Source organism: Fragaria vesca, linkage group LG6 (genome assembly GCF_000184155.1).
Source record: "Fragaria vesca subsp. vesca linkage group LG6, FraVesHawaii_1.0, whole genome shotgun sequence".
Classification (NCBI taxonomy): domain Eukaryota; kingdom Viridiplantae; phylum Streptophyta; class Magnoliopsida; order Rosales; family Rosaceae; genus Fragaria; species Fragaria vesca.
Window position 1 is genome coordinate 2,559,833 of NC_020496.1, and position 13,538 is coordinate 2,573,370.

At 38.3% G+C, this 13,538-nt stretch overlaps 2 protein-coding genes across 2 annotated transcripts; one reads left to right on the plus strand and one right to left on the minus strand.

Moving 5' to 3' along the window:
• Positions 1-674: 674 nt before the first annotated feature.
• Positions 675-4,465, minus strand: LOC101306148 (gamma-glutamyltranspeptidase 1-like). Its single transcript, XM_004302166.1, has 7 exons — positions 4,294-4,465; positions 3,531-3,877; positions 2,555-3,070; positions 2,182-2,417; positions 1,499-1,760; positions 1,261-1,398; positions 675-1,035 (listed from the first exon to the last, which is right to left on the minus strand). The coding sequence occupies exons 1-7, from the start codon at positions 4,298-4,300 to the stop codon at positions 802-804; spliced, it is 1,740 nt and encodes a 579-aa protein (XP_004302214.1). The 5' UTR covers positions 4,301-4,465; the 3' UTR covers positions 675-801.
• A 3,190-nt stretch (positions 4,466-7,655) lies between these two features.
• On the plus strand, positions 7,656-12,163 carry LOC101306441. Its single transcript, XM_004302167.1, has 7 exons — positions 7,656-7,833; positions 8,239-8,348; positions 8,606-8,926; positions 9,038-9,084; positions 9,320-9,382; positions 11,428-11,560; positions 11,830-12,163. The coding sequence occupies exons 1-7, from the start codon at positions 7,790-7,792 to the stop codon at positions 11,844-11,846; spliced, it is 735 nt and encodes a 244-aa protein (XP_004302215.1). The 5' UTR covers positions 7,656-7,789; the 3' UTR covers positions 11,847-12,163.
• Positions 12,164-13,538: the final 1,375 nt, after the last annotated feature.

Below are 13,538 nucleotides of genomic sequence, written 5' to 3' on the forward strand. Positions count from 1 at the left end.
GCAATAAGCACATTAGCTGCAGTTGGCAAATCAACACATCATGAACAGCAATTACACATATACTAACAATGCAGCAACCACCGAATTTGGCGAAGGCAACACCTCCTCCTCCAACACCCTTAGTCCGCAGTTGGCATAGGGTACCGGCAGACTGGACACAAGTCACTCAACTCACACAAGTGACTCATATTCAGCCACTCAACAATGCAACGTGTGTGGGAAAGGTAGGAGCAGGGCAAGCGATAACCATACCCGCTTTGCGTAAAGCCCTCCAAACAATTAAAACGTGAGGGAGCAGGAAGAGTCTGCATGTCTAACACTAGCTTCTCTTAAACTATCATCAATTCTCACTTACTCGAACCCTCGATAGATGGTCCTTAAACAGCTGGTCAAGAACAGACCGGCGCTGAGATTCAGAAACACCAATGCAGATGAACTTCTGAACCAGGTAACCAATAAACCTGGATCATGAGGATAACTGCTTGACACCAGAGATCTTGCAATTAATGTCTAGCAATTCCATTAAAAACTCATGTTTCCTTAGTCCCCCTTCTCCTGGCAGCATTTTCTACATCACCAAAGGAGAAGTTACAAGTGGCAAAGGGGGCAAAAATGCTAAATGGTAGTTGAGCAAAACCATAATAAGTTTTTCCTGTTGCAAAGGAACAAAAAACTGGAGCAATTTTGCAGAAAGTTTCATTCTCGTTCTAGATGTAATTGCTCACTAACAATTTTAAAGGGGAGACTGGTACAGGAGCAATAATTATCTTGAATTACATTCGCCCAACACCAATCCGATATCTAGAAGCCAGCAGGAATCCCTCCTTTTCTTGGATCACTCACTGCCACAAACTCTTGACTACCTCCATTTTTCTTCAAAGCTTCTATAACTATAAACTGGCAAATAGCTCCACCAGCAAGAGGCTCAAGGACATGACCTTTCTTTTGTAGGGATTTCCTGATTTGAGCAGGAAGTTCAAAGTGATCACCTATCACGGTTGTCCAATTTTCATAGTGCACCACATTAGGATACAGCTGCAAGACAGAAATGTATCACATTAGTCGAGGATGGAAATAAGCTGCATCAAGTACTACTATAATTAAACAGCCTCGGAGATGCATTCCCCTCACCCCCACCCACACACACATACACAAGCATTGATCAAGTTTTGTAGCATGAGATGATAATGAGAGGAATTACATTAGACGTATACATTGCAGCGGGGAGGTATTTTGAGAGAGTATGAGAATGGAAGTAACCTGATGATAAAACCGTGGAGCCAGGACAGAAGATAGTGGATCCATTCCCCTTGCAAAATGATTTAAGAGTACCTCTGCTGTTGCAGGAATGATCATGGCTCCTCCACTTGCACCTACAACTGCTTTAAGTTGCTCATCCTGTCAAAGAATAGAAAGGTTACATACTGAAATGTTGCACAGCAGGGAAACATAGATTCGGGTAACTAAGCTCAGCAGCCCATATTGATTTGACTATTACCTTCAGGATTATGGTAGGTGTCATGGACGACAATGGTCTTTTTCCTGGCCTGATAAAATTGGCTAGCGCTGGTGGTGGACCAGTTGAAACATTTCCAGGTATGGAGAAATCATCCATTTCATTGTTTAGGACTATTCCTGTACTCGATGACAGCATTTGTGCACCAAAGTACGCGTTCACAGTAGAGGTCATGGAGATGGCATTTTGCTCATGATCTACTATGGACAAATGACTGGTGCCATGATCATTGATCTGTTTCCATCTGTTAAGAAATACAGACCAACTGTAAATGATAAACATCTTGGGATTTTAGTATATATAATATAGCAATGACAACCAGACTAATCTAGTTTGGAAAATGTATGTTTTAAAATAAATGCCAAAAGATTCTGATTGGAACATACTAATGGAGTAATGGACATAAGCCAATGATACTATGAGGTATTACTGTGCTTCCTATTTAAGAAATTGCACATAAAGCATTTTTATTCAAGTGCAGATAACTTCTGTTCCAGTCATTTACATTTAGCAAGAAATAAAATAAACGTCAACAAATCCCGGTCAGCAGAGAGTGAGAATGTGCTATATAATATCAGATAAAATGTTGTGATCAAAACAAGAAATAATTACTTATTTGGATTTATAATCTAACAGATGATGAATTCCTTGAATAAATGACATACCTGCCACCGTAATGACTGGGATCAAATGTCATGTTGTCGAGTATGGTTTTCTTCAACTCCTTGGCAAATTTAGGAGATAGCATATCAGCTAGAACTTTAGTCACATTAACAAAGTCAGGGTCACCAAGATTCATCCTCACGGCAAACACATTCTTCAAGGTTTCAATCTCTCGATGGACCCAAAGAGGATCAGAAACTCCAGAAATATTTCCATAGTTGGAAAGAATGTTTAGCATCTGTTTCATTGAATTGACAAGCATAGACCATTAGTGAACCTATTTTAAGTTTCATTTCCCTTTGAACACGCGAAAAGAAAAGAAAAATAAATTTAAAAATAGAGAGGTAATAAAAATGCAAGAAGAGAGATACTCACAAGTATCAAAGGAGGACCTCCAGATGGTGGAGGCATAGCTAGTATTTTATGTCCTAGAGTATGAATAGATAACGGCTTTGTCACTTTAACTCTATAACTTCGCAAATCATTCATTGTAAGTATTCCTCCAGCCTTCCGAACATCTCTAACGAATTTGGATCCAACAGAACCATTATAGAAGGCTACAGGACCAAGCTTTGAGATTTGTCTCAGCGTCTTTGCCAGTTTCTTGTTACGGCACATTACACCTGGCTGCAAGAGCTTTCCATTTGATGTAAATATATGACGAAGGCCCTCATCTGCCAAGATTCCTGATTCTGTTTTAGTCATTTGCATGTTGAGGTAGGGTGAAATCTTAAATCCCAAACGAGCAAGGCGCTCAGCAGGATTTACAAGCCTTTCCCATGGAAGCTTTCCGTGTTGTTTCCAAGCTTCATGAAGGCCTGCCAGTTCCCCTGGAATTGCTACAGAGAGAGCGCCTTTACTTTTCAAAGTAGCATTGGCAGCATACATATTCTGAAAGAAACAAAATCTGATTAGTAATGACTTGAGGAAGTGGACATGCTGTCAACAAAGTGCAGGTTTGGTTGCAAAGACAGAAGAATAACTTTGTTTAGTTATAGAACTCGTGTGCATCTTGTACCAAGAAAGAGTACATTTGCACTAGGCTGATCAGAAATCCTAATGGAGGAATAACTAAACAGATAAAACTGAAATCAAATTATCCAGGTTTTCTATTACTTTGCGTATCAGTTTCTGATTTAGTCCTCAGAAGTAATGATGAGTTGAGGAAACATATTTTCAGGTATTGTATCAGATCAGCTAGAATTTGTGGTTTGTAAACTGTACGTATCAGTACTTCTTTCTTTCTTTTCAGAAAATTAAGAAAGGAAAACATTCTTCTTCGCAACATTATACTTAATATGCAGTCAAAGTGACAGCAAACTGAAAATGTAATTCAGTCATGCATTCAGACCTGAGAAGCTAGCGCGGGGGCGGTTTCTCTCATATCAAAGGCCTGTGCCTTCCCATTGCCTTGCCTAATAAGCATGAAGGCTCCCCCACCAATGCCACTTGACGCCGGACTCACCACTCCTAAGCACAAAGCAGCAGCTACAGATGCATCGACAGTGTGTCCTCCTTCTCGAAGAACAGTCATCCCAATTTTGGAACATCGGCCATCATCAGTTGCAACAGCACCATGTCGAGCATAAATTACCTCCGGCCTGCTTTTGGTTGAACCACTGGCAGCATGGAGGCTCGCAGAAAAAGGTAACAGTGAGAGAAAGAGAAGTATGATGGTAAGCAAAATCTGCACCATATCTGCAAGCAAAGAAAATACAGTTGAATTTCTCCATATACAAATCAATCCGAAAATAGCCTTAATCAACACATAGTCAAATGAAAACAATTGCCTGCAGCACAAACAGTAATTTCCAATAAAAGATTGACACTATCAAAGCTAAGAAGAAATTTCTCAATATTTTTGTCTATGGTATATGTACAAGCATATATTGACAAGATACAAACTTTGGTTTTCCCCTAGGACAATGACAATGGTTCACATATGAAAATAGCCTCTCATTGTTCATACTATTCTACTGAGTGTCATTGAAACAGGGTTGACTCACCTATCATTGCCATAGTAGCATGAAACAAGGTAGATGATTGATGTGTGGTTGATGAACTTGAAAACCCAAATGGTAAAACAGACAGATCAACAATTCAGAATCACTCACATGACATTGCAAACCTGTACTGCAGAGCTCAGCTTTACTTCACGTTGTTCTTGTCTTGGTTCATCTGGGCCAAGTATTATAAGGTAGTCTGCAGAGGGGTCGGTACAAGTAGCATTCGTGCCAAGGTGGGCAACAGGGATTGGCGAGAATGCCATAATTGGGAATCTGGGGGATTGGTGGTGGCAGAGTTCGACGATTCCAAACTGGGTATGGCAGTCACTTTCTGACTTTATGTCCATGGTTGGTTTTAGAGACTTCTGTCTTTTTATGGATTTGAGTATCTCTTCGAACAAAGGAAACGGATTGAGAGTATCTCATATTCCAGATTTGAATGGTAAAAACATGTCGTTTGATCGAATCTAATTAATGGATAAATCCATATTTTGATTGAATAGCTTTTTTTATTTTTTAATCGAATGGAAATTTTTTTTTTTACCTTATAAAACTATTATTTTGTAAAGAAAGAAATTTAATTCAGGGTAGATTTATATGGTATGTCCTTATAAATCGAAAACTCATCTTAGTGGATAAAACTATCCTCATCTACTTCATAGTAACTATTATTTGTTAGGGAAAGAACTCAATTCATTGAATCATCTTAAGTCTCGTTTGGTTTGCTGGAAAAAAAACACGTAATTCATTTATTCTTTTTTATAAAAGGAGTGTTCTATTAAAAAATTAAAAAACAAAAAGTTTCTTAAGAGTTTTCCAATCTGATGTTGGCGAAGTTTGAACAATAAGAGCTTTTCATTTTGATGTTGGCGAAGTTCGCACAACTAAAGACAGACCAAAAAAAAAATAATACACTAAAGACATATAGAGTTCCTTGTAACAAAAAAAGATGGATAGAGTTTCACCTAAAAAAAAATAAAGACAGATAGAGCCATGAAGAACATGTGCTTAGGTAGTGTGATATTCTTAAGAAGACAAAGAGCTTTACTTGCAATTACCTGCAATTATACATCACTAATAGCTAGTATTGACTTCAAGAATGACAGCTTTGAAGATTGCATTTGAAGTTTCATAATCGTTATATTGTCCTAGACGCTTAGAACTCGTGTTAAATAATATGTATATTGATCTAACCGTAACCAACCAATGACTTCATCGACTGATTATTCTTTAACATTGTATGTCTGATCATGTAGCAATGTTTAAAGGAAATAAAATGAATAATTATTCATCTTCCCCTGAAGATTCAGGTTCAGGCTCATCATCATAGTCCCAGAAACATAATTCAATCAATGCATATGGTGCCATCCAACACAAAGAGTCTGTGAAGGCAGAAATTCTGGGAAGTGTTTGCGGACAATGAAGACGTACAATCGAGACTGGAAGATACTTGAGATTCAGTAACGGTGGTGAGAATGCCTTCCTGAAAATTTCTGGATATGTGAGAGCCTGAGCAATGGCATCATGAATTCTTGATGAATATCAAAGTTTTGAAGAAAATCTCTCCAAGCAGGAAAATGTGTCCATGGAGGGAGGAAAGTGGATTCTACAACGTGTTCATCATCCCAATCAAGATTGAGACGTGCAGACAATGGATTTCGAGCTTTCAAAGAGATTACATCATTAGGCATGCAGCAAATAACCATCGTAGCTAAAAACTCTGAGATTTGGAATGTCAATAGTGCCTTCATATTATGTCGACTTGTTCCAGGCATTGCAAAGCAAGTATCTGAAAGCTGAGCAGAAACGCTGATATATTTCAACTTGACGCATTCTCTATGCAAGCTGAAGGAACCAAGTTGAGCAAATTCTGAGGTTAATATAAAAGATTCAAGATTCTCAGCTACAACCTTAATATACTTGCACTTGCAATACATAACCTGCAAGAATTTAAGACTGGAATTGGTGGCAACAATCCAGTCGTTCCCCAATGAGCTAAAAGAACACTAAACTAGCGACAAATGCTCGATGGAAGGGCAGCCCTTCCAGAGTGATGATCTATGCAAATTCATGCAGCAATCAAACAGCACAGCGTTTAGGGACATTGTTTTTAACAATGGAAGGCTTATCAGATCAGCACTCTCTGGTATTCTCACATGCTCCAGATTCAGACGGGTAAGAGATATTGCGCATTGAGAATCGTATGGGGCATACAGTAGTATGTGCTTTCAACCGAATCACTGTCATCTTTTCTCTGAATGCTGATGTCTAACTCTTTGACGCATCTATCAACCACAAAACTAAACCACACTTGTCTACTCTTGTCGTGTCTGAAACTATCCAAGAGCTTGTTTTTTTTCACTATGTTTCAAACAGCTCTCCACAAAGTCGATGAACAACAGCTTCCTGCGGACATCGTCAACATGGTCACTGACATCTCCCTCGTCATCGAAATCCAAGAAGGGGACTCCCAAAGACCACACACTTGCCCATTGTATTAATAGTAGATTTCAATACCTCCTCACTTGTATGAAATCCGTCCTCAGCCACCGGAAGGAGAAGAAGAAAAAGATGGTCAAGAGGACGTGTGGCCTTTTGATTGACAAGTTAGAACTCTTTCTTTTGGCTCAACGATATATAATGGTTAGTGATTACGTGTCAAGTTTCTATTTGGGGGACAGCGGTGGGGTAGATTAGTCAGACATATCCAATTGCCGCTCTTCAGTTTCACATCTCTCTCTCTCTCTCTCCAAAATCGTGCGGGCTCTTCTCTGAAGACTGAAGCCTTCATTGGATGCTATTTCAGGTACCAAACTCGTTTCTTTTCGTCGATTCCGTATCTGGGTTTTGATTATTACGCCTTGTTTTCAATTGGGTCTTCTCAACTTTCTCACTTCTGATGTAGGGAATTGATGAGCTTGTTCATTCGTAATCTGGTTGTGAAGGCTTAAGGTTGCAGTTTCTTTGAGGGAGTGAGCACATTCTCTGTTAATTGTGAGTGAATGAAGTTTCCTTTTTCGGTTTTGGTATCCGCTGTTGTGTATGAACTGATATGACCAAGACTGAGTCTTTTGTGAATGTGAATGATATAGTGCTTCAATGTACTTGGTTCTGATTCTTTCATCCTCAGCCATTTGGGTTTAATAATAGGTGAAATAAATAGGAGAATATACAGTATGTGCTTCAAGTCATTTGTTATCAGACTTCTCTGATGAGAATATACAGTATGTGCTTCAGTTCATACTCAAAAATACTCTTGGACTGATTCCTCCAGATTTTCTTTCTACTCTAGTTGTCCATGTGATGTACTAGTTCTTAGTAATCAGTGATAACTGTGTCATGTTTCTACACTACCACAATTAGAGAGGCCACAGGAGAGTTTTGCTTAAAATATTTATATTATATATAGTTTATCATAACATTGCTACACATACAAACTGAACCAATTGGTCCAATTCAATAAACTAATTCCAATTGATTTGGTTCGACTCTGCCAAGGTCATAGAACCTTACTTACTGTCCAACATAGCAAGCCTTTTCTTTGCCCTTGGCAGTCTACTGCTCAGTAGCTTTCTGTGTCTGAATCAGTGCTTTTCTACATTGTATGTTGGTGGTCATCTGTTTAAATATATGTAATTTACCCATCAGGTATGCGCTTTGCTTCTACTTTTCTTAATGCTCTGTTTTAATCTCCTATTCTAATTTTCAATTCCCAATTCGCGTTACCCATCACCAAAACCCTAGTTCTCTCTAATTTCATGACTTCAATTTCCTAATTTGCACTCACCCATCATTTGCAACAATGGTTTCTGCCAATTTGTGCTTACTGGGTTTTTGGGTATTTCTTAGAATACTCAGCCATCAGTTGTAACAGTGACTTCTGCCAATTTGTTCTCATTGGGTTTTTGGGCATTGTTCATTATATCATAATTGGGTGTTTCTGTTTATGAGTTATACTGAAAGCTTGAGTTTCTAGGTTTATGGTTGCAAAGAGTATGAGAATTGTGTGTGATTCTTATAGCTGATTTGGGATTTTCTTGTTGGGTGTCTTAGGAAATTGACAGTTCATATGGCAAGAAAGAGAGCTAAGAAAACTATACAGAAAGCTGAGGAAATTGAGCCCCAGAATGAGAGGCAGGAAGATCAGTTTTCTGACCCGGATGGTATAATTTCACTTTGAGACTGATTGTAGTTTTTGTGTGTCTATTGACAGATAATCTTGGTAGAGAAAGTGGTGTTAGTTGTAGTAAGGGCCAGTTTCGATGAGAGGCCCTTTTCTTTTGCAATTACGTGTGCATTGGAATTAGTAACTCTAAGTTCAAGATTCAAACTCAAATTTCAGTTATCGAGTTATAGTGAAGCTCTGATGATTATTGGTTGCGCTGACAAGGTGTTTCTATTGTTTGTTTGTTTCTTACAGTTGAGCGAAGAATTTCTGCCATCAAGGCTGTTAGTGATGTGGAGATTCAACATGTGCTGACCAAATTGCGTTTGCTTCGCTCATATTGCACCAAGGAGCAGCGGGAAACTCCTGTTTTGCAATTTTTCAAAGAGAACTTTCCAAACCTGTCCTTTGTAAAAAGTGAAGAAAATGGGCATTTACGACTTAAGTGGATTGGTGAGGATGGCAATGTATCCATGAATGATGGACCCAATTTACATTTTTCTCTTCTTAACCAGTTCTCAGTGGCTCAATCTGGTTGCCAAACATTGGGTGGCTTTGAGTTTTCTAGTAAAGCAGGTATTGGTACATTTTTATGTTCCGACATGGATTGATAGAATTAGAGTATATTTGCACCCCCTCATTATTCTTGTATTCCTTAACTCACACAACTGAGTTGATTGGTGGCAGAGAGATCAAGGTTTTTGGGTGCTGATAATCTGCAGATAAGAGATTTCGTAAGTTCTCTGTCGTCAATTATAGGGCTTCGCATCTGTCTCCCAAGTAAATCAACATGCTCAATTGCATTTTTTTCATGTTTAAATTATATTATCATGATATAAATCTATAGTAGCATGCTTTCTGAAGACTTGGTGATATTAGATTGTGCTTCATTTCGATTCGATAATAGATACGTACACACATACACGCTGCACGAATGTTAAATTTACCTCAATGTTACTTGTGTTGTAGGTTTTAGAGGAGCCATTTGATACACAGATGCCAGGGCAGAATGATTCCCTCCAAACTCCCGGGGTTTGTAGCTTCTTTCTGAATCTGATTTAATTGAGCTGCTCTTTAGTTTAGCTTTTCAGAGGTAGTCTCTTTGAGTTATCATTCTCTAAAAAGCAGAGGGCCTAAACAACTTGGTGGTTTGTTTGGTTACAAATGAGTATATGCTATTATTATCTGTCTTTAGGACCTATAAGAAGTCTTAATCCAATTTACTTTTGTTCCAGTAGTGTATACCCCATTACTGTCTATCTTTAGGACCTATAAAAAAAGTCTTAAGCTGATTTGCATTAGTGCTAACGGCTAACAAGGACAAGTTATGTCTTGCTCTAGTAAATTTTCATGAACAAAGGAATTATATTTCTGTGAGATTTTGCCCCTTGAAATATTTGGCGTTACCTCTAAGGGGTAAATTTAAGATCTAAACCTTTTTGAGACCCGGTGGTGCAATGGGTTGGAAAAAAAACGGTCTTTCTCTTGGAGGGAGGTTAAATCGTGTTGAAGCTTCTTAATCAGTGTTAAGTAGCTTGTCTGCTTACTAGTCTTGTTCACAATCTGATTGGTGTAGCAAATCAGATAGAAAAATGAGAGGGCCTATGGACGTTGTGGAGGGGAGTAAAGCAAATGGTTGGGATGCTTTTTTTAGCAGGAAGTGGGTCTAGTAGGAACCTTAGGTATTTCTCAAGGTAAATGAAGAGGTATTGGCCGTTGGTTCTGGGGAGAGGATTCTGGGATTACTTATACTTTGGTGATATCATTTTGTTATGCATGTTTACGTTAACTTGTAAACATGGTAATTGTCCCTTCATGTGTGTACTTGTTGCCGTGGGATGATATTTGACTGTCAGGAGAACTATGAGAGGCACTGAGATTGGGGAATGATTCTCTTTGCTAACTTTGCTGGAACATGATAGGATGATGTCTGCTACACCATATAGGGGATGGATGCTGGATTCTCCAGGGTTCAACTCTTGTAGTTCTTACATCATGTCTCCCCTAGCAAATATTTGGATGCTCAGCCATTTGTTAGCTAGGTTGGTTATCTGGTTGCACCTGCAAAGATTCACTCGGGTGAAATGTGTTAGAGTACAGAATGACAATTTTGTGATTAGTTTTCTTATTACTGGTGCAAATATGATGGGAGTAATTTGATTGAATCCTCCTGCATTCCAAGTAGGCGATGAAAGCTGTGTTTGAATCTTTTCAGAGGGTTTTCCAGGTGCTGGTCACCTCCCTAATGCTTTCTTGTGGGGAAAATAGCATTGCTTTAATGGTAGAATAAAATGTAGATCTTCATTGGGATGCAGTGGGTTGCCATCTAGGTCAGATGGATGGAAATGAGTTGAGTACACACTCATGCATTTGGACATTTTAGTGGGCTGGAGATGGAGGAGGGTTGGATAAGGCCAATTTTTGGGTTTTCTTTTGGGGGTTAAGTGACTTAAGAATTCTAAGGATAACTCCCTCTTTTTTCATGACCGAAAAGTGATAATTTGCTAGAGTCCATTTATATAGTAAATGTTTTTTGGCTGGGGGATCTTTGGCCTCAGTTTGGTCTGTAATAGAAAGGATTGATCTATGTCCTCTTTTTCTCTCTGTCAGACATTTGTTAATCTAATTGTGGTCTCTTTGTCATGTTCTTAACGCTGATAGCCTTGACCAATGTTCATTGCTTTACAAAGAAAATGAAGAATTATTTTGTAAGCTCTTCTAGGGTGCTGAAAGTTTCATTGACAATATCTTCATCAGTCATTATTTAAAAGGTTCTTTTTCTTTCGTTAGGGGATTGTTGGTCAGGCTCTCAGCTTGTTGATGGCCTTTACCTAATGTTCTTTTCTTCTCTCTTGAGTGGTCTGGTATTGAATTTTTTTACTTCTTATTCTTTTTTGTTTGAGTTAGGCATTAAATTATGACTAGCTTACATAACTGATACTACTTAGCTTAATGGCACTATGATTACTGATTGCCACCAAATGATGCTCTGGTGTTGTTAACAAAAAGCGCATGTTGATCAATATTTTTCGTAGTAGATGTTCCAGTCATTTAGTTAACTGTCGTTTACACTGCAGGTCAGTAGCCAGAGGCTATCTATTGGGGTCACACCCAAAACACTAAGGCTCCCAAAGCCTGGGGAGACCCTTTTATCTGTCCATGGATCTCCCCTTGGTGTCTACAAGGAAGAGAATATGGAAGCCATACATGGTACGAATCCCTTCCGATGAATATCTCCATCCTCTCGTTTCTGATAGCAACATTCCAAATGTGCATGTTGCCAACTTGTCAAGAAACTAGTTTTATTTGGCTTTTGAATTTAAAGTTTACCTGTTTCACCCTGTAGACATTGTGGTATATGTACCTTACAGATGTGAAATAGATGGGGGCTTCTGTTATGTACAGGACGGAATTATGTCCCCTAAACATGAAAATTTCACCTGTTATGGTTTCTTTCTAATGTCTGGACTGATGTACAGAGTCGGAAGAGGGATGACTGGCTTGAAACTGCTCAAAGTGACAGACTGACAGTCAATCCGGATGGAAGTCATTAGTAAGCTACTTGCCATTCAAGATTCCTTTGTTTATGCTTGTAGAACTGTGGTAACGATCACCTTAATTTCTGAAACATTCTAATACCTTTGGGATTTTGCTCTATCCCTCTTTCTACTAACGTCTGTCACTTTTATCTTGTAATAGTTTCCTGCCATCACTGTAATTAGTTTTACATTTGCTTGGACTGTCTACTGGACTTTTTGTCTTCTATAACTTTCATCTTAATGTTTTATACTAAGAAAACTTTCTGATATTGTGAATTCATTTTTCTTCATTTTCTCTAGTATCTAGCAAACAAGACACTAGATCACTGAATAGGTACTTTGACATAAACTAGATCCTGGTAAACTGATTCAACAGTATCCAGCTGCATACTCCATTATGATTTCTGCTTTCTTATGATGTAAATTTAGCCAGGAACTTTCAGATTTGCCTCAGGGTTTGGTACAAGATTTAGACTCTTTTTTCAGTTTTGTTCTCAAGTTTTCTTACTTCATCCCTTGAGAATCAAAGTTAAAGGGGTTGATTCATTCCCATGGAGTGAGTTGTAAAGGTCAATCCTATATGAAACTAGCACCAGAAGATTTTGGTTTGAGCATGTACCAGACTGCATGCTTGATGCTTTCAAATTCAACTGTAATTAACCCACTTAAGGGTCTGATGAATGGAACTTTCTTTAACTCAAAAACCAAACGACGCCTTACACTACATCACTGAATAGGTACTTTGACTCTCAGAAAGCATAATGACAGAATCATCAGTATCCAGCAACCAGTTGCATAGTCCATTAAAATTTCTGCTTTCTTATGATGTTCATGTAGGCAGGAACTTTCAGATTTGCCTCAACAATATTTAGTACACGATCCTTCATCCCTTGCGAATCAAGGCAAAGAAAGTTGATTCATTCCCATTGAGTGAGTTGAAAATTGTTTGTTTGATGGATAAATCAAAATGATCCATATGTGCCGGCCTGATTCCAAATTTCCAATGCTCTTTCCTGCTATCGTAAAGCTGATCGGCCTTATATATTTAAAGTACTTGGATCTTTCGTATTCATCCAAATATAACCAGCTTTCTTCACTTATCACAAAGGGAACAAAGGTAGGTTAGTGCATTGTTTATTGTTAATGTAACTCTTCCTCGATAACCACTTCAGTTTAGTATTAGTTTATAGTTAGCTTGTGACAGGAAGCTCATAAACAACTAAAAGGTCTTTCCCTCCCATATCGATCTATCAGTATTTTAGTTCAGTTACTATTTACTATAGGGTTTGAAGTTTCTATTTCATGAAGTGCAGCAACAATAGTAAACTTGACATAGTCTTGCATTGATCTTAACTAGAGGTGTGTCTTTTACTTCCGACTTCAGTCCTTTGGATAAGCGCTGAAAGATCCTATTTTAAGAGGTGGCACTTGTTGCTCGGACCAATTCATGTAGTTAGTTGACAAAGACTAAAAAATAAGTCATATAAGTTGTAACTACAACTTCTGAAACAAGACACAACTATGACTAGGGACAATAGAAGTAGTGAGATACCAAATTGCTTATATAAATACTCGAAAGTTTGATAACCAATTTGAGTACACTAGCTAGCTCATAATTGACCTTAATTAGTTGTGTATATTAGCTATAC